This window comes from Falco punctatus, assembly GCF_963210335.1.
Source record: "Falco punctatus genome assembly, chromosome: 9".
Taxonomy (NCBI): domain Eukaryota; kingdom Metazoa; phylum Chordata; class Aves; order Falconiformes; family Falconidae; genus Falco; species Falco punctatus.
In genome coordinates this window covers 47,804,878-47,822,701 of record NC_137589.1, presented here as the reverse complement: position 1 = coordinate 47,822,701, position 17,824 = coordinate 47,804,878, and the positions used below count along the sequence as shown (strand labels likewise).

General features: G+C 58.4%; 1 protein-coding gene across 1 annotated transcript; it reads right to left on the bottom strand.

Moving 5' to 3' along the window:
• Positions 1-1,771: 1,771 nt before the first annotated feature.
• SAPCD2 (suppressor APC domain containing 2) lies at positions 1,772-14,339 on the bottom strand. The gene is given in 9 exon segments (XM_080402264.1): positions 1,772-3,670; positions 4,067-4,177; positions 4,725-4,826; positions 4,975-5,121; positions 8,728-8,861; positions 13,651-14,082; positions 14,085-14,130; positions 14,132-14,165; positions 14,167-14,339. Coding segments are annotated over 9 exon segments (1,140 nt in total). The 5' UTR covers positions 14,172-14,339; the 3' UTR covers positions 1,772-3,541.
• Positions 14,340-17,824: the final 3,485 nt, after the last annotated feature.

Below are 17,824 nucleotides of genomic sequence, written 5' to 3'. Positions count from 1 at the left end.
AGAAGGGCAGGAGAAGACAGAAACTACAAATAGACCTGGGTGACTGGATTCTTCCCAAACCACATAGCTGAGGACACAGGGGACGAGATCCTGCAGCCCCCGGGGCACCTTGGGGGCTAGGCATGTCCCCAGGTTGAGCCCAGGCAAGGGCCAGGAGCACCCCGCTCCCGGTAAAAGCCCCCCATCACCAGGCTCTGGCAGTGGGGATCCCCCCATGGTCCAACCCTGGTGCCTGTGATAGAAGCCGGGTGACATGAGCATTGACTATGTGGCGTTGCCACCTGGATTTGACAGTCATCCCAAGTGTGGAGGGACTGAGGTGAGGTGGGTTGGCAGGAGCTGGAGACAGCAGAGACCCGCTCCAGCTGTTCCTGGTGCGGACCACAGCTTCACATAGCGGTTTGCAGATGTGATCAGGGCCCCGGAGGAGGCATGTCCACAATCTATGCAAACCCAGGTCCAGCAGGAACAGAGCCTAAGGAGAAGATGTTCACCCATGTCACGCAGTGCGTGGCTTACAGACCTGGCCACAGCCCAGGTCTTGTGGCTCCTGGACCACCACTGCAGTGATGCCACCCCCCAGAGTTGCTGAGGGTGCTGAAGCAGACACAGCCCAGACACACAGGTGAGGGTCAGGCACAGGCCAGACCCATCACAGACCCAGAAAGAGTTTGGCTAGGCCAGGGTGACAGCTCGGGGCCAGCCCTGCAGCTCCTGGGGGACCTCAAGCCCACGGCACCTCCGGAGCCCCCCCTGCACCCGGCAGCAGTCCCACAGGCAGTGGGCCCAGGGCCAGCATAGCCGGGATGTTCCCCTGGGCCAGGGCAGGGACGTTGCTGCGCTGGCTCTGCACAGAGCAGCATTGAGTGGGGACAATGATCCTCTCTTTCCTTTGAAAACCCTCACGGACTTCACATCCAAGCAAAGGCATAAAACGGGAACTGAGGGCAATTATTGCCCCCCTCCTTGTTCCGTCTGGGACTCATGGCTGCCCTAAGCATCCCTTGAAAGAGACCGCGGCCAAGGTCCCTCTCCCAGCTGCGGGGGACTTGGCTCGGGTCCCCCTCCTGACTCCGCTGCCAGCAAGGGAGGCTCAACCCCAAAGGGCTCTGCAGGGGGTCCCAGTTCCCCCCACAGCCTGGCTGTGCCGAGGGGCAAAGAAAGGCACCTCCGGCCAGCGTAGAGCCTCCGGGTTGCCTGGAGCGGGTGATGCCACACTTGGCACAGAGTGGAGGGATGCTCAGTGCAGAGTGATGCTCGGCGCAGAACGGAGGGATGCAGAGCAGAGGGATGCTCGGCACAAAGCAGAGGGATGCAGAGTGGAGGGACGCTCGCCACAGGGCATCGTGCCAGCCTGGTCCCCTCTGGCTGCCCCTGCAGGAAGAAGCCACTGCAGAGCACCACGGGGCCAGCTCCGAGGAAGGGGATTTAAAAAAATTGGAGGTTGTGAACTACACCAGCACCACCTGGTGCTGGAGAAGCAGCCAGATGAAGCTACAAGCACTGGAAGGGGTGCAGGTGGCTTCGTGACCCCATCCCACGGCGGTGAGGAGAGACCAGGGGGTCCCCAGCCTCAGAGCACAGGGAAGCCCAGATGGAAGGGGAAAGGGCCTGGGGAAATGGCCTGGCACAGAGACCCCCTGGGCTCCTCCTCATGCTCAGGCTGTGATCGTGCAACCTCATCTCACCCTGCATCCCGTGGGACAGGACAGTCAGGAACTTCAAGGCTTGCAGCTGTAGACGGGCTGATTTAGGCAGAGAGACAGAAGGATAAACTAAACGGTTCACCCCACTTTATTATCCCTACAGACAGGTGACCCTCCTCATAAAGAGGGTCGCTTTTAATTTAAACCTCAGGCAAAACAGGCACTGGACACCAGACGTGGCATCATGAAAGAGGTGGCAGGCACCGATGCCCAGGGGACAACTAACACCCTACTCCTGAGATAGGGGACACAACTAGCCCTGGCCTTGCTCCTCTTCCTCCTCCCTCTCCCTAGCACTCTGCTGATCCCCACTCCAGCGCAGGGCAGCAGGCGCAGGGGTAGAGCAAGGATTCATGCCTTGCAGTGAGCTTCAGGTCAAGATCAGCCTCAAAGAGAGGAGCTGGATGGGACAGCACTGGACAGATAAAAACAGGAGTGAGGAAGGAATTGGTCTCTGTGGTGCCCAGCCCAGGACAGGGCAGGTACAGCACCTTCTGCCCAGCTCTGTGCATTGCATCCCAGCATCGTGCCAGGAGAGTCAGAGCATCAAAGAACCCTGGAGAGAAAGTAGCTCCTGGTCTTGGAGCTACGGAGAGCCAGGCCTGTGCTACGTGGGGGTTCACAAAGATCTCCTATGAAAGTACCATAAATACCAAGTACCAAGCCATAGTGGAAGACATCGTTCAGCTCAAGCGTCATCACTGAGCTGGGTGGGAAGGAGGAGGTATCCTAAGATGCACCAGTCTAGCAGGACCCACACTTAAGACCATCACCCCTGTAAGAGACCTGGAGAGGGGTGCAGTTCACGTTCAGGATATCACCCTGGGGAGCCCGCATCCACCACCAGGACAGACAAAGCTGCCACTTCTCCACTTGGAGATGTGCAAAGGAAAGAGCCCAGCAGCCTCCACTCCATCACCCACGTTCAGTTAAATACAAAGCCTTGTCCTAAAGCCCTTCCGTGAAGTCAGGCTTGTGTTAGCATCCTCATGCTGTAGGACATCACGTCTCATTTTAAAGTTATCGTGAAAAAAATGTAAGCCTGGCAGTCACAGGGAAACATCTGCCAGGTCAAGCCAAATAAAGGGATTTGCCTTGAGGTGTCTGCCTCAACCTGCAAACAGCCTGAAACAGCAGCTCAGAGGTATGGGCTACCTCGTTTGGGTCTGTGGCTCATTAACTACAGGAGCCTGCAGACGTGTAAACAGTGACTATGGCATCACTACTGCAAACTGGAAAGAAGGGTTACGCCAGGAGGAGCACCAGCTCGGCCGCTGCTCTGGCCCAGTATAGTGTCACTGGCAGGCAGAACTCAGGCAGCAGAGAGGGGCCAGGCTTGCCTCAGTGGATTTTCAATCTTGTCTTCCAACAGCAGGACAAGCAGGGGACGGGCCACCCTTCAACAGCCAGGCTTGCCCGGAGATGCCAGCTGAATGTTTAAGATGCATTATGGTTTTTTGAGAGCAGCCAAAACTCCGCCTAAGTCAGGCCAAGGGCACAGCAGCTCCCTCCTGTGCGGGCAGCATGGGCAGCAGCCATCTCCCCCAGCACAGTGGGGGTCACGGGGCTGGGGTACAGTCCCTGCAGTCTGTTTAGAGCCAGAAAAAGGAGCAGCTTGAGAGCAGCACGGCTGGAAAGCCCAGCAGCAGAGCAGTGCGAGGATGCTCCCCAGGTGGGACCAGGGATATTCGTTCCTGGCTTCCTCCTGCAGAGATGCCACCTGTGGCTCCAGACCTCAAGATATGACACCTGGAGCAACGGGTGCAATGGGTTTTGAGCAAGAGTCCCACGAAACCCCTGGGAAAGCTCGAGGCTGGGGAGCGGGGAGACGGGCGCTAGATGAAGGTGGAGTCCAGCTGGCTCGTTTCATGGTTATTGTGGGCACGAGCCTCAAAGAGCTGCTTGATCAGCGCAGATTTCTCCTGCTCCAACTGGGTGATGCGTTCGCTCTTGTCAGTCACCTCCTGCACGGGACAGAGGAGGAAAACGTTGGCATTTGCTGCCCTGTGGGTGCTGGGATGTGAACCCCAGCAGTGAGCCCAGCCCTGGCAGGGGCATCAGAGGTGCCCCTTCCCCAGCAGCCCTGCTCACAGACCCCAGCCGTAGGTCTGCACCCTCCCGTGGCAGACCTGCCTTTGTCACAGCCTTCTCTCTCGGGCAGGGAGACCCCGTCCCTGCCCACGGACCCTCATCCAGCAAACAGCTGCACACAGCTGCATGACAGAGGGTCTCCAGGTGCAGCCCACACACCCTTCTCTGGGATGACCACGGTTGGCCAAGCTGAAGAAACACCTTCCACTGCCTTGTATTTCTTTCCCATCCCCATTCCACCCCCCTCTTCCCCCCATACCCCTACTCACCTTGGTGAGAAGCCGGTTTTGCTCCTTCAGCATGTTGATGGCTTGCTGGGAGCCTGCTGAGGCTGGGGACGCCAGGGGCACCAGCCTGCTCAGAGCTGAGGGGTTCGCTGGCTGCAGAGAAGATGAAGGGAAGGGATGAGGCATCCAGCCTCCCTCCCAGTGGCCCTCCTCAGCCTTTCTCCAAGGCCAGGAGCTGTTTCTGTGGCACACAGGGAACTGAGTGAAGCCCAGCGCAGGATTAAGATCCCAGCACAGGCCATCACAGGGTCTGCAGCAAGGCGGGCACAGGTGGGAAGCATTCCTGCCAGTGTGCCCAGCTCCTGCCAGGAGCCCAGTGGGACAGACAGCTCTGAGAGGGCTGACTCAGCATCTCAGCAGGATGGCTTCCTTATTCACTTGACAATGGCTCCACCTTTTTGGGGATCTTCTTTAGCCAGGCAAATGCCTTGAGCATCCTCCAGCCCAGCTCAGGACCAGCTGTGCTGTCCTCCTGGCTGTTCCCCATCCCCTATCTTGCCCACAAAGCCAAGTCACCTCCCCAGGGCCTGGGGAAACTCTGGCAGCTCTGATGTCAGCCCAGACACCAGAATGAGGAGGGAGACAGGATGGGTGCCAAGGTCACGCAAACAACCACAAGGTGCTGATCTGCTGCTCTCACCTTGCTAGTGGTGGAAAGGAGGTCACCCAGGCAGCGGTTCACCTCCTGCAGCTTGGGGACCAGGCGCCCCAGGTGGCTCTGGCTGCCCTCAGAGACAAAGTCCTAGGGGATGAGGAGGAAGAAGAGGCTGGGGGTTACCATGGGGCCAGCTCCAGGTCCAGCCAAGTCCCAGCCCCGTTCTCCAAACCCACAGAGCAGCTCCAGACCCTCCCAAGCAGACGGGCACCCCAAGAACAAGCCCCAGACTCACAGCACTGGTTTTGTTCTTCCCCAGGAGCCTCTGGCGTTCCTGCATGAACTGGATGTGCTGGTGGTACCACTCCCGGGCACGCTCCACCAGCTCCAGACCCTGCAGCAGGAAATCCTTCTCCTGTTCCAGCTCCTTCATGTGCTTCAGCTGCAGGACAGAGCATGCAGAGATGTTACCCCCTTCTCATCAACGCCTTGTCAAGCCCTAGGAGCTGGTTTCTTCATGAGGCATGGAGGAATATGGATTTGGGCAGGGGCCTCAGCCCCTCTCCCCATGAAAAGCTGCGGAGGAGTGGGTGGATGGCTGCTGACTGATGCTGCTTTGGAGAAAGAGTTCTCCAGTTTGGGAGAACAACTCAAACGGGTGAAGGACACTCAGGCCACCTCTACTTTCCTGCTCCCCGCTGAGGCAGCAGGCTTCCCCACCTTGTATTTATCCAGGGAAGCAGCAAGAGCAGGGCCTGCAGCTGCTCCCCACATCTCCCCACGGCAGTGAGCATCAGCCAGCAGCACAGACACACACGGCTTTCGCTGAGCAGCCAAGCTAAATGTGCAGACTGGAAGCCAGGGGAAAACCTGCAGCCTTGTTTCCCCAGCACTCCGCTCCCCCCTCTGCTTCACCCCCCAAGGCATCTCTGAGCTGAGCAGACCACAGCATACCTTTCTGCTGAGTGTCTCTGCCAGTCTTTCAGGTTCAAGCACCAGCACCGCCGGAAGAGGGCTACAGGGACCTTTATGCACCTGGAAAGCTGCTACAAGGCTGCCCAGGGCTCCTGCCCCCAGACCACCCCCCTGGGACACACAGAGCAGGACCCTGTGCCAGGTTGTGGCAATGCCAAGGCTGCTGCAGGGCAGGGGGCTCAGCCCCTCCATCACAGCGGAGCGGGAGCAGTGGTCTGCACCCCAGGAGACATGGGGTCCCCTGCTCTGCTGCCACCTTCTCCTGCTGTCCCTCAGCACTGCACTGCTGCTGGCAATCACAGAGGGGGCATGAGAAGGGACATCCCTGGAGAACAGAGTGACTGGTGCAGTAACCCCTTCATCAGCCCTCACCCAGTGAGCCCCAGGCTCCCACCCTACTTGTCCCGAGCCGTGCCAGCCTGCTCCTCCAGCTCCTGCCCCACTGTCTCCGTGCCGGGAGCATGGGGGAGCTGCCTGCCTTGCTGCCACTGCCTTCCCTGCTGCAACACAGCCTGGACACACACTGAGCTCCAGGAGAGCCTCCTCCAGGCACCAGTGGGACTTGTATCCCCCAGAAGCTGCTGGATGCTCAGGAACCTCTCCTGCTGTTTTGGAGAGCATCTGGAGGGGGGTGATTCAGCCTAGAAGCGACCCTGAACAGATCCCTGGCCCCAGGGACATCAAGACCTTCTTCAGGCCACCAGCACTTCCCCATCCCCACTGCAAGCCCCAAAACCTCCCAGCCACCCCACACCAGCCACTCTTTATGCCAGGGTTGCCCTTGCTCCCGCTGCTCCTAGAAATGCTGTTTGCAACATGAACCCTCTCCCGCAACACGCTTGGATGGACAGACAGAGCGAAGGGGACATACCCACAGGAAGAAGCGCAGAGCCTTGGTGCTATGCAGGCTGTTGCTGAGGGGCATGAAGAAGGTGCTGTACATGGCAAGGACCCCCACCCAGCTCGGGCTGCAGCCCGTGACTGCCCGGCCTGCCCTGGTCCCACCAGGTTTGCTGGCCAGCACGGCGTCTGGAGGAAGAGGCAGGATCCCACAGAGCAGTGGAACATCACCAACTATGCCAGATGCAGGGACAGATGGCACCTCACTAAGGATGGGATGCTCTGGGGGCAGAGGCGGCTTCTGGGACAGGAAGACTGGACTTGGCTGGTGCTACCCCGAATAGAAGGGGAGGGGACAGTGCTGTACCCTGGGCTGCCTACAAATGAAAGCGCTCGGCCTCTCACAGGTCTCATCCCAGCCACCCCCTGTGGCCATGGGGAAATCAGGCTGATCAATGATGGACTGGCTGAAAAACGCCAGCTGAGCAGACACCAGCTCTGGTGGCACAAAGGGTCCTGAGGCTGCAGCACAGCCCCCATGCCTCTGCTTTGCTGTTCAGGATGAACCCGTCCTAGCGCACCCCAGGATGCAGGATGGACACCAGTGTTCCCATCCCCCCCGGGGCTTTAGGCAAATTAGCTTAATCACAGCTTGTCTCTTCTCCCAGCATGGGGGGTGGGGAGGGGTGGGGGTGGGGGAGGTTTGGGGCTGGATGGTGGCAGCACCACTCTGCAGGGATTCTGTCCTTGCTGGACTCAGACCTGCTCCAACCGTCTCTGTACGCTCAGAAGTGAGATTAGTACCTGCCAGGTACTAAGGCTCCTGCCAGGGTGCCAGGGAAGGGTCCTCACCTGGGGGACAGGGACAGACACCCTTTCTCTGGGAGAGTAGGATAGGAAAGGCGGTGCAGCACTTGGGTACACTGGGGAGCGGATAGGAAAGGCAGAGGACCTCCTTCCCGCTGCCCCCACAACTTGGGAAAACAGAGGCAAGGGCAACACAAGCCCAGAGGAAGAGTAATTGTGGTGGAGCTGGGAACAGACCCCAGCTCTTGGTGAGACACATTGGCCACCAGCCCCTCCTCACCAGTACCAGGCAGGACCCTGAGCTCATGGCAGTGATGGGCTCAAGCCTGGAGCTGCACACGTGGGTTATGAGCCTTGCCAGGAAAGGAGGGATCTTCCCCTCCCTCAAAGAGCAGCTCCCAGCCACCAAAACCCTGAGAGCCAGAGACACTCATCCCCAGACACTCACAGGCACATTTATTACTCCTTGCCAGCAGACAAGCCCTCAGCCCACCAGCACCCCTACCCCTTGTATGGCTGCAAGCCCAGCAAACCACGCGTGCACAGCTGCCCCCCTCCCCAGGCCAGGCACCAGATCATGTTATGTCCCCCAAGGCCAGCGCCAGGCTGCAATCGAAGCCACCCGCACCGCCGGTCACAGCCTCAGCAACGGCTCTGACACCAGCCAGAGCTCATCCCACCCATCACTCATCCTGCAGGCTTGGTCCTGGCTCTCTTCCCAGGAAAATTTAGCTTGAGTTTGTGGGCAACATGCCCAGGCAGCTCCTCCATCCCACTTGGAGCAGTGCAGATCTCTTCATCCAGGCAATCTAATCCAAGCCTCTCCGCTCAGAGCAGATCCCTCCATTCTGGGCTGCCCGGCTAAATTCAATGCTGATTTCTCTGCATTTCTGGCAAAAGGTCTCTCAGGAGCCAGGGGAATCAGCATGCTTGAGCTCTGACCTACAGAGAACATCTGGTAGGGGGAACAGCTCAGCACCCCCACTTGCCAGCGCAGAGCAGACCTGACCTTCGCTGGGGTGCTTGAAAGACCCAGAGACCCACCTGGTCCTGCAGCTACACGTTTGCCTTTCCCTGCCCAAGTTTTTGCCCACAGCAAAGGCATCCGTGCGGTCCAATGCCGGCTCCATGGGCTGACCCCACTCTGGGGGCAGGCAGGAGAACACATGCCCCCTGCTTGTCTAGCACAATTCAGGACAGAAAGCACCTCGGAAGTAACGGCAGGACCTCCATGTACATCAACAGAGCTTTGTACCCAAAATACCAGGATCTGCCCGACACCCCACGGCTCTCACGTGCAGAGTGGGCAGCAGGGAGCCACAGCCCAAACGGAGCTGGTGTCAGCGGTGCGGGACCCCTGCAATCCACCTTTCCCCAGGGTCCACGGGACCCTTCACTGGAGCCCATGGCAGGGCTATCCCCTTACCGTGCTGAAGTCCACACCGTTGGTGATGGTGTGTCTCCGGTGTTCTGCACGTCCCCTCTGATGCCTCCGAGTGTCCCCAGCCCCTGGATGGCTGCCATCTCCCTGGGACTGCACAGCAGCCTTAGCATCACCACCTGTAACAGAGGAAAGCATGAGGCCACCCGCCACCTGCAACAAAAAACTCCTCACGGGCACTTTTATAGGACTGTCTGCAGGGTGGTCTTGCAAACAGATGTGGCAGGAGGGAGAAATTGAGCAAAGCACTGGCCTGAGCATGTGCTTGCATCTTTGTACGGGCAGGGAGGGCTTCGGCAACAACTTCCTTGGCTGCACCAGGCTGGCAACAGACCTCAGTGGTCATATTCTGCACAAAGCAGGCAGCTTCCAGGCAGTGCTGTTTCAGTCCTGGCACAGGCAACTAAACCATTAGTGATATTGCCTACCCTCATCCTGTCCTCACGGGACCCCTGGCTCCCACTCAGGTCGCACAAGGCTCTGCCAAGAATCTGACTCCTCCTGAAGGCAGCTCCTGCTTGGTGATGGGCTTGGCCATGCACGTGTACCCCCCGCAAGACCCCGTGTCCGTCGTCTAAATCAGGTTGTAGGTTTCCCAGTATTTTATTACAATCCCAACATCCTACCGTGCAAAAGACTGATCTACTACAAACACATGACGTGGTGCAAATCCACACATAACCTATTTTTGCAGATTAAGTTCATTCTGGCAGGTTTTAGGCTGGATCAGACACCTCCTGTCTGCGCTGCCCCTATGCCGAAGCAGGTATTGGCTGGGTACCTGCAGGAAAGTCGGGACAAGCCCTGCACGTCCGCCCTCGCACACTCGCCAGAAACACAGCCCCGTGGCCACGGCCAAGTCAGATCAGATCCCTGCTCCTGGCCGAGCTGGCAGAGCAGCACCGTGATGCTGGGGCAGCTAAGGGTGCAGCCAGCACCCTCCCCAGGTGTGCCTGGGCAGCAAGCCTGCTGTGCCTCCCTTGCCCCGGTCTCCTGCTGAGTCCCCAGCAGACCCTGCCTCATGCTCACCCCCTCGCCTTTACAGTTCACCCCCCCCTCTCCGCACACAGGTTTCCTCGAGAGTTTCTTTCCCAACCTGGCTTTCAAACGAGAGCAGCAGGGAGGTAGGCAAGCAAAGGCAGGCAGCGAGGCAGCCGGGGAAAACATCTCCTCCTTGGGACCGCTCCCCACGTATCTGCCAGGCGCCCCCACCCATCGCCACATCCTTCTCCCACGGGTTGGGCACACGCCGGCTCCCAGGCGCCAGAGCTGCCTGGCACAGGTCTAGCATGTTCCGTGTTATGCCGGCACCGAGGGCTGTAAGTGCCGGGACAGGGAGCGCAGCATTGCCCGGGCCACCGCATTGCTGCCCACTGCTCCACAAGTCTCCTCAGCCAAGCACATGGACGTGATGGAAGAGGGATACGGTGGAAGAGGGATACAGAGCAAGAGGGCAGCTGGGGCCACCAGAGCCACCCTTCACCTTGAAGGCAATGAGGTCTGGCAGAGCTGCACCATACTAGGACTGCCTGTGCTGCCACGTTTGCACCAGTTCAGCAACAGGAGCTGGACTCAGGCTCAGGGGGCAACAGGCAACACTACACAGCACCTCCCTCAGCCTGTCACTTTGTGTCACCGGAGAAAGAAGCCACCATGGCATGGAAAAAATCCTCCTTCTGGTCCATCATGGCATCCTGCTTCTTCTACTAGCAACTGCTCTGGCGCAGACAGGTCTCCAGCATGTCAATAAACACAAAGTCTTCGATATCATCCATTCACCTGTTTTGCCAACCGCCGGTAGTTTCATATACCCATATCTACCCAGGAGGAACCCAGCAAAACCAGTGCAACCACACACATGTTCTCCTGGCAGACCTGGAGCACATCCTGCTTGGGAAGCTGAGGAACAGCCCCAAAACCAAGGGTAGCTTCAATAGGCAGAATCCCAAAGCAAAACCAGGAGCACCTCTGAAAGGGTAGAAACACGTTTAAAACGTTTTCACTGCTGTTACTTGGAAGTGCCAGGTTGAGCTGAGCTGAACCTGTGATAAGAAGGTGTTTCCTGGTCAAACAACAGAGCTCTGTGCACCTGAGCTGACAATGTAGTGGCTAAAACAGGGTCCCTGCCAGTTAGCTAGGATTAGTTCTTAGGCAAAGAGCAGGACCAGCTCACCAGAGGTGGAAGAGATCCTGCCATGAGATATGGGATGGCCTTTTCCCTCCCAACGCCTCTCTACTCCTGCAGGACATGAGCCCAGCATTTGCCAGAGCAAGTGCCAGGATGGAGCAAACACCTCATGGTCATTTCACACATTACATACCTGTCCCTGGCAACGGCCCACACAACAACAGCTACCTACGAACCACCACCTCCTCCTCCCTGCCAGGGCTCAGCCACTCTTCAGGCAGCTGCTAGAGCCAGGCCACCCCAGCAGCAAAGGCAAGAGCTGTGCTGGGGAGGAGGCAGTGCCCAGGGCCACTACAGACCTCCTGGGCAAGGCACTTTCTACTCTGTGTCTTAACTTCCCCAGGTCTCAGCTCACAGGGGAACCACAAGGGTAGAGACCCCCCAGTACCAAGACGCTCGGATGCTGCTGTGACAGGCCACCTAGGCACCACTGGTAGGGAAGCCATCACGGTGACTTCCCTGCCCAGTGACTTCTCCAAGATCAGCCTCACCATCCTCGCAGCCGGCAGATGCTGCTGGCTCCCCAGGGACCGTGGCTGGTGCGCAGCGGTGGCTTGTGGGCTGTCCCAGCACTGCCAGGCTGGGGAGAGCTTCTGAGGAGCTGGAAGATGACACTAGGCAGGGACTTCTTCAGAAACACTTCTGCCCGTATGCTAATGGAGGTTAGCGGGGAAAACGGGACAGAATTGCTGTCCTGCTGGCTCACTGCGTCCCTGCACACGCAGGAGGATCACCTGGCCCCAACCTCTCCCACCTTGCCATGATTCGCATCCAAATCACCTCTGAAGCATGCAGATGTCCCCTGGACTGGAAAGTAGAGCTAGGGTGGCATCTGGTGAGCACCTCCTTCCCCCAAAACACAGACAGGGAGTTTCCTCAGACTCTTTGCAGCCAATGGGCACCGATACACTATCTCGCTGTGCTTGGTTGGGTTCCTACAGAAGCCACCTCATGCAGCTGGAGGCTCAGAGCAGCCTCAAGCCCAAATGATATAATCTTAATGGAGATGGGGTTTCTTGGACCTGTGGGCAGCTCTCAGCATCCAGCACATTTGTCCACAGTGAGGAAGAGCCATGTCCTGCCATGGCAGTGCCCATCTCCCTCGCAGCCAGCTGAGAACATCTACCCGTTCAACCACACCCTGGGAAAGCTCTGCGGTGGAAGGGAGCGCTGGGCAGCTCTGCAGGATCTGGAACTAGAAGGGAGAGTAACTCTGAGTTATAACATTCATTAAGCTGCTGAATCAACCTGAAATTCAGGCCTTTTGCCCGAACACAGCCCTGCACTGCTGGAAGCTGGCAGCAAGGGTTGAGGCACTAACCCTGCCTGCAGGCTCCAGACATCACTTTAACATCAGTCTGTAACGAAAAGATCCTCAGCAACCAGAAAGCTGCTGTAGCCATCTGCTTGCTCCTTTCCAGGGCAGAGCTTTCCCTTTGCTGTTGATTTACCAAGCAGGATTTTTTTCAGGTTTTTCCAGATTTACTCTCTCGACGATAGAAGAACCTGCCTGCTTAATAATATTCCCCCAGGTGAAGCTCCAGCGATTGGTCTGGAGGCAAAAAGGAAAGCAGAGAACCTCAGCCACGGTTAAAGTTTCTTCTCCACCCAGCAGAAGAAGGGACTGGGAAGGGAAGGCAAACCAGCCCAGCTTTCCCAAGATAGAGGGAGTCACTGTGCTTAAGTATTGCAGTAACAAAACACCAGCTCCTCACCAGACCTTTGTGTTCTTAGATGTCAAGGCACTTCACAAGTCTAAATAAAGAAGCATTACCTACACCAGGTAAGTCCAGAAGCCTGGTTGCCTTATAACATCTCCTACCAAGTAGCAACAAACGGAGATGCCGGTGAAGTAGCCTCCCCCTTGCCCAGGTCAGTGTGCCACCCAGGGGTGGCAGACCCAGCACAGAGATCCCACATCCCAAGGGAGAGGCAGAATCCACAGGGACCTGCCAGTGAGCTCTGCAGAGCCTGGCTGCCTAAACAGCGCTTTGAGACAGCAAAGCACATCTACCTGATGCTGCTTTCCCATTTAATTATTGCTTCATTATTTATTCTTGTAAATAGCGCTATGGAACTAGCTAAATGAAAAAAGTTGGATGCGGTTTTCCTTTTTTTTTTTTTGCACACCCGCAGCACGGAGCCCACCCGAGCACACACTGCTCCCTGATCACAGATCCCGCTCTGGCGAAGCTGCCTGGCACCCCGAGACCCCGGGCCTCTGCGAGAGGAGCAGCCGCATTAGCCACCCCCGAGGAAGGTCACCGACAGACTGCGCCAGGGGACAACCACGGCCACGTTACGGCAAAGCCCTTAATTCTTCTTGTCACCGCTATAAACAGACCAGCACCCACACGGGGAGAGATGCGAAGGGCAGCACAAGCTGAGACGGGCAGCACGCTCTCCATTCCCAGTCTACCCGCAGCTGGGATCAAAGCCACCCCCCAGCCGCAATTAGGGACAGCGGTCATTTCTGCGGGGTTTTCCACCCCGCCTGCGGGCTTCAGTCCGGGGGAGGGGACAGGTCCGCACCGCCCGGGGACCGCTGCGAGCCTCCGGGTCCCCCCCCGCCCCGCTGAACTGCAGTCCCCGGCCTCGGGGGTGTCCGCACCTCGGGGCTGCTCGCACCCTGGGGTTGTCCGCACCTCGGGGCTGCCCGCACCCCACGGCTACCCGCACCCAGCCGGGCACGTCCCTCCCGGCCCGGCCCCGCCGCTCACCCCGGCCGCGGGGCTGGCTGGGCCCCGGGTCCCCCTGCCCGCTGCTCTTCCCGCGCCGCTCCTCGGCACAGCGCGGGCTCGGCGGCTTCTCCGCGCTCCGCCGCCCACCGCCGCTCTCCGCCGGGGCGTCGGCACCGGGCAGGGCAGCGCGCAGCCCCAGGACGAACCGCTCGAAGGTGAGGTACCCGCTGGCCGGTGCCGCCCGCCGCAACCCCTCCATCACCCCGGCGGGCAGCTCCCGGGCTTCCGCTCCCCGCCAGCGGGACTCGATCTCCCGTAGGTGCACGTAGCCCCGCCGCCGGTCATCCAGGATATCGAAGAGAGTCCGCAGGCTCTGCAGGAAAGCCCGGGGAAGACCCTCGGTCCCGGCGGGGAGCGACCGGTCGCCGCGCTCCGGGGCCATCGCCGCCGCCGCCGCCGCTCCCGAGCGTTACTCGCCGCTCCGGCCCCCGCGCTCCTATTGGTTGGTGGCGGGAGATCCCGCGCCTTCATTGGCTGACGGCGGCGGTCGCGCTGGCCATTGGCTGAGGGGGAGGACGGAGGTTTGAGTTCCAGGCGGCGCCCGCCCCGCTCCTACCGCCGGAGCGGGGCCCCGGGAGGCGCCGCCCCCTCCCGCCCCGCGCCCGCCGCAGCGGCTCCGCCACCCGCCCGGGGCCGGCGTGCCCGCCGGTACCCACCCGATCGGCAGAGCCTCACGGCTCCCGCGGCTGCGGATCGCTTGATCGGCCGCCACAACTTGGGGTACCGCTGCCTGCCCCCCGGCGCGATGGGTGCTTTGCTGCCGGTGCTAACGGAGCTTCGGGCAGTCGGGTGTTTGCACCTCGAAGACACCATAACCTTGCAGAAAGGAAACCGGCTCTCTTTTTAAGCAGAGGTACCGGAATACTCTACACCCCTGAAGACTCCAGAGCAAACGTGATGAGTGAACAGGAACAAAAAGCCCCTGAGCACGATGTTGGCTCCCGCTGCCTGCTCCGCAAACGCAGCCAAGCGTTGGTCCTGCTTCTCACCTCGGCACCATCCCCACGGGAGAGGGATGCACGGAGAGGCCCGAGGTCCTGTGGTGCAGGTGCCACAGGGGAAGCAGGTGCTTGCCATGGGATTTGAGTCCAGGTATCCCAGTTGCTGTGGCTGGTGCAGCACCAGTGGCCACCAGCCAGCAGGAGCTGGGGCAGGGGCCCAAAGGAACCACGGGCATGGAGAAAGGAGGAAAAAAATGTATCAGTGTTGACTAATGTGAGAGAAACAGGACTCAGATCGTATCTCTGACAAGCTTAGTATGAACTGGCATTGCAATGGGTTTCTCTACACTGAAATTTGTGGTGATTGTTAGATCCTACAGCGCGTTATCCCTGGTGAAAGGCGCTGCCCTCCTCTGCAAAATCCCTGTCAGACAGTGCGTTGCAACAAAGCAGATTGCAAAGACGTAGTGTCAGGATTCCCGTGTCACAGGCACCACGACTCGCTTGAGGGGCTCTGGGCTGCCGCGTGCTGGCACCACAGAGCCCCCATCCTGGTTTGATGCTCACGATGCTGAGATAAGGAGCATCAGGGAGCGAGCCTGCTGGAGAAGCATGACAGCCAGAAAATGTGATTAGCCACTGTCTGTGTGCTTAGGTTGCAAGGCTGCCTGTGCCACAGGCATCTCCCTGTGCCGTGTGCCAGGGGTGATTTCTCTTGGCTCTGAGCTGGCTTCAAAGGGAAAGGGGGAATGATGTTTGGCCCTCAAGCTCTCCCATCCACATGGCCCTTGCTGTACTCCCCTCACCATCAGCTTCCCTGACCGGGCTGGGCTCCATCTCGTTTGCCTTCAACACCTTGGTCCTACTCCTGGCTTCTCAGCCCGTTCTTGCCACTGCTCCATGGAGTTTCTCAGCCCTGTCAGAGTTAGGCTGCCAGGTAAATCACAGCAGCCTCTGGAGACCCTCACTGTGCCACCTTCTATCAAGGACCTGCTCTGGCTGGTCTCCTCTGGGCTATGGCTGGGCTGTTCTTTTCTTCAACCCATTTTTTTTTTTAATCTGTCTCCCAAACCTGTCCTACCAGTTCTGAGATCTTTGCTGAGTTTGGCTGAACAGGTTCACACCTGTGCAGGATACAGGGAGAAAGAACCGGTGCACCATCCCTCCCCTTTCTGCTCTAGAAAGAAGGCAGTGAATGTGATCCTGCTCAGCTCTGTGGGCACCAGCACACGGGCTGTTTTTCTCAGCAAAGGCTACGTCTGCAGGAAAGTGAGTTTTTCTCTAGGTTCCTCCCACCTCTCTGGGCTTGCTGGAACAGCCAGGAATAACAGGAAGAATTCAAAATGGCCTTCATGTCACTCGCCCGATTTCCCTGCCCACCAGGTCTATCCCACCAGGAAAGCAATCCATAGACACGAGAAACAGTCCCTGGCACTGACTGTGTGTGGTGGTTCAGACAAATTACTCTCGCTCCTCCACGTGGAGCTTTCTTCTCTGGCAACAGGGCGCTGGGGCACAACTTCCCAGTGCAGCTCTGGCCTTACTGCATTTTCCATCCCAAAGTGCCCTCAAGAGGCAGCCATGAGGCAGGCCGATGTTTTTATCCTCCTGGGTGAACGAAGTTGGGGAGATTTTGAAACGCCTGGAAAACGCTTTTTGGTTTTGTTTTGGTTTGGTTTTTTTTTTCCTCCCACTGCATCGTTTATCTTGGGGCCAGCCCAGGCTCTTCTGATTGACAGAGCCATCTTTGGGGTTTTTTAATTTTTTAATTCAGTTCTCCTTCCTCCAAGCCACAGGGAAGCACCAGCTGCCATTTAAACCTGGCCCAACCGTCCCTCAAGGCTGGCCTGCAGGCAACGGCGGTGACACTGCTCTGGTGTGGTGGGACGCAACTGACTACTGCCCCTCCCCGGGGAGGGCACAGGGTGCCTGATGTCCCCTGGAAGGCTGGTGGCATGCCTTCCCACCGACCAATGTTGCCAGGCCTGGGAGGAGAGGTCACAGCAGCCACACCAAACCCCAGCAGAGCGCTGCGGGGACAGGGTGCTGGTGGTGGAGACCAGGGCACCTTCCTACGTGCCAGTGACCATCAATGGGTGACGCTGGGCAATAGTGGCAGTAGATTAAGCCCTATGCTGACTTCAGCAGCACTTAGGTGTTTATATGTAAATCCTGACTCTGCAGAAGACACATGGTGATTGTGGCCATGAGGTTGTCCCCTGATGACAGTGTTTAGGCGGATGCCGTGAGCCTCTGCTGCTGTGGGGGAAAGCAAGGTCTGCTGGGGGACCTGATGCGTGCCTGTGGGCTCAGAGCATGCGTGCTGCTGCCTGGCATGCAGACCAGCTAGCAACAGCACAGCCCACCTCTACCTATTGCACTGCCAAGCAAAACAGTGCTGCATCCAAAGTGGGTTGCTCCCCAGCCAGCACAGATTCCAAGAGCATACCCAGGTCAGGGCTTGGTTAAAATCAGTCCAGGAGCTGTGCAAACAACCGTCCAGATGCCAGGTTCTGGTTCTCCCTGTTACTGTCCGATTCATTAAGTACAACTGGTGTTGACCTCTTCTTTCAGCCCCAAAGCAGAGGGGGTGCAGGGAATCACTTCCAGCGGGGTACCAAAGTGACGACCCAGAAATGCATGTGTGCCCAGGAAACCTCTGGGGAAAAGATAAAAACAGCAAGGGGAGTGCGGTCACGGAGACGCAGCAGATTTTCCCTTGCGGGAGGGCTATCTTGTTTGATCTTCCCAGCTCCGAGACGCCATGTGTTTTCCACCTTGCTGCTTACACAGCCTCTTGAGGACATGCTCTGTTTGCTTTGGAGGGGGACGGCACTTCCCACAAAGTCATTTTTCTTTCCTCCCGGCTGTTTTTCCCTCCGAGGGCCAGCGAGCAGGAAGTCTGGTGGCTGCCTGGCGGCTCGCGGGCTGTCACGAGGCATGGGAGGGCAGCGAGTGGGAAGCTAAAATAAGCTGTCCAGGAGGGTGGTGGTTTTGTTTGCTTGCCCTGCAACATGCCTGGGGCCACAAAGCAAGGATTTGTGTTGTAGGAAATGGCAGTCACACGTGTCTGGTCTCACCCTCCTGCCCTTCCAGCTGATGGGGTCTCAGCACAATGAGTTTAAACATGGGGAATGGTCTGGGGTTGAAATGGAAGCGTGATAGATGCTGCAAGGCCTCTGATTGGAATCCATCTAGCAATTGCTCCGTCC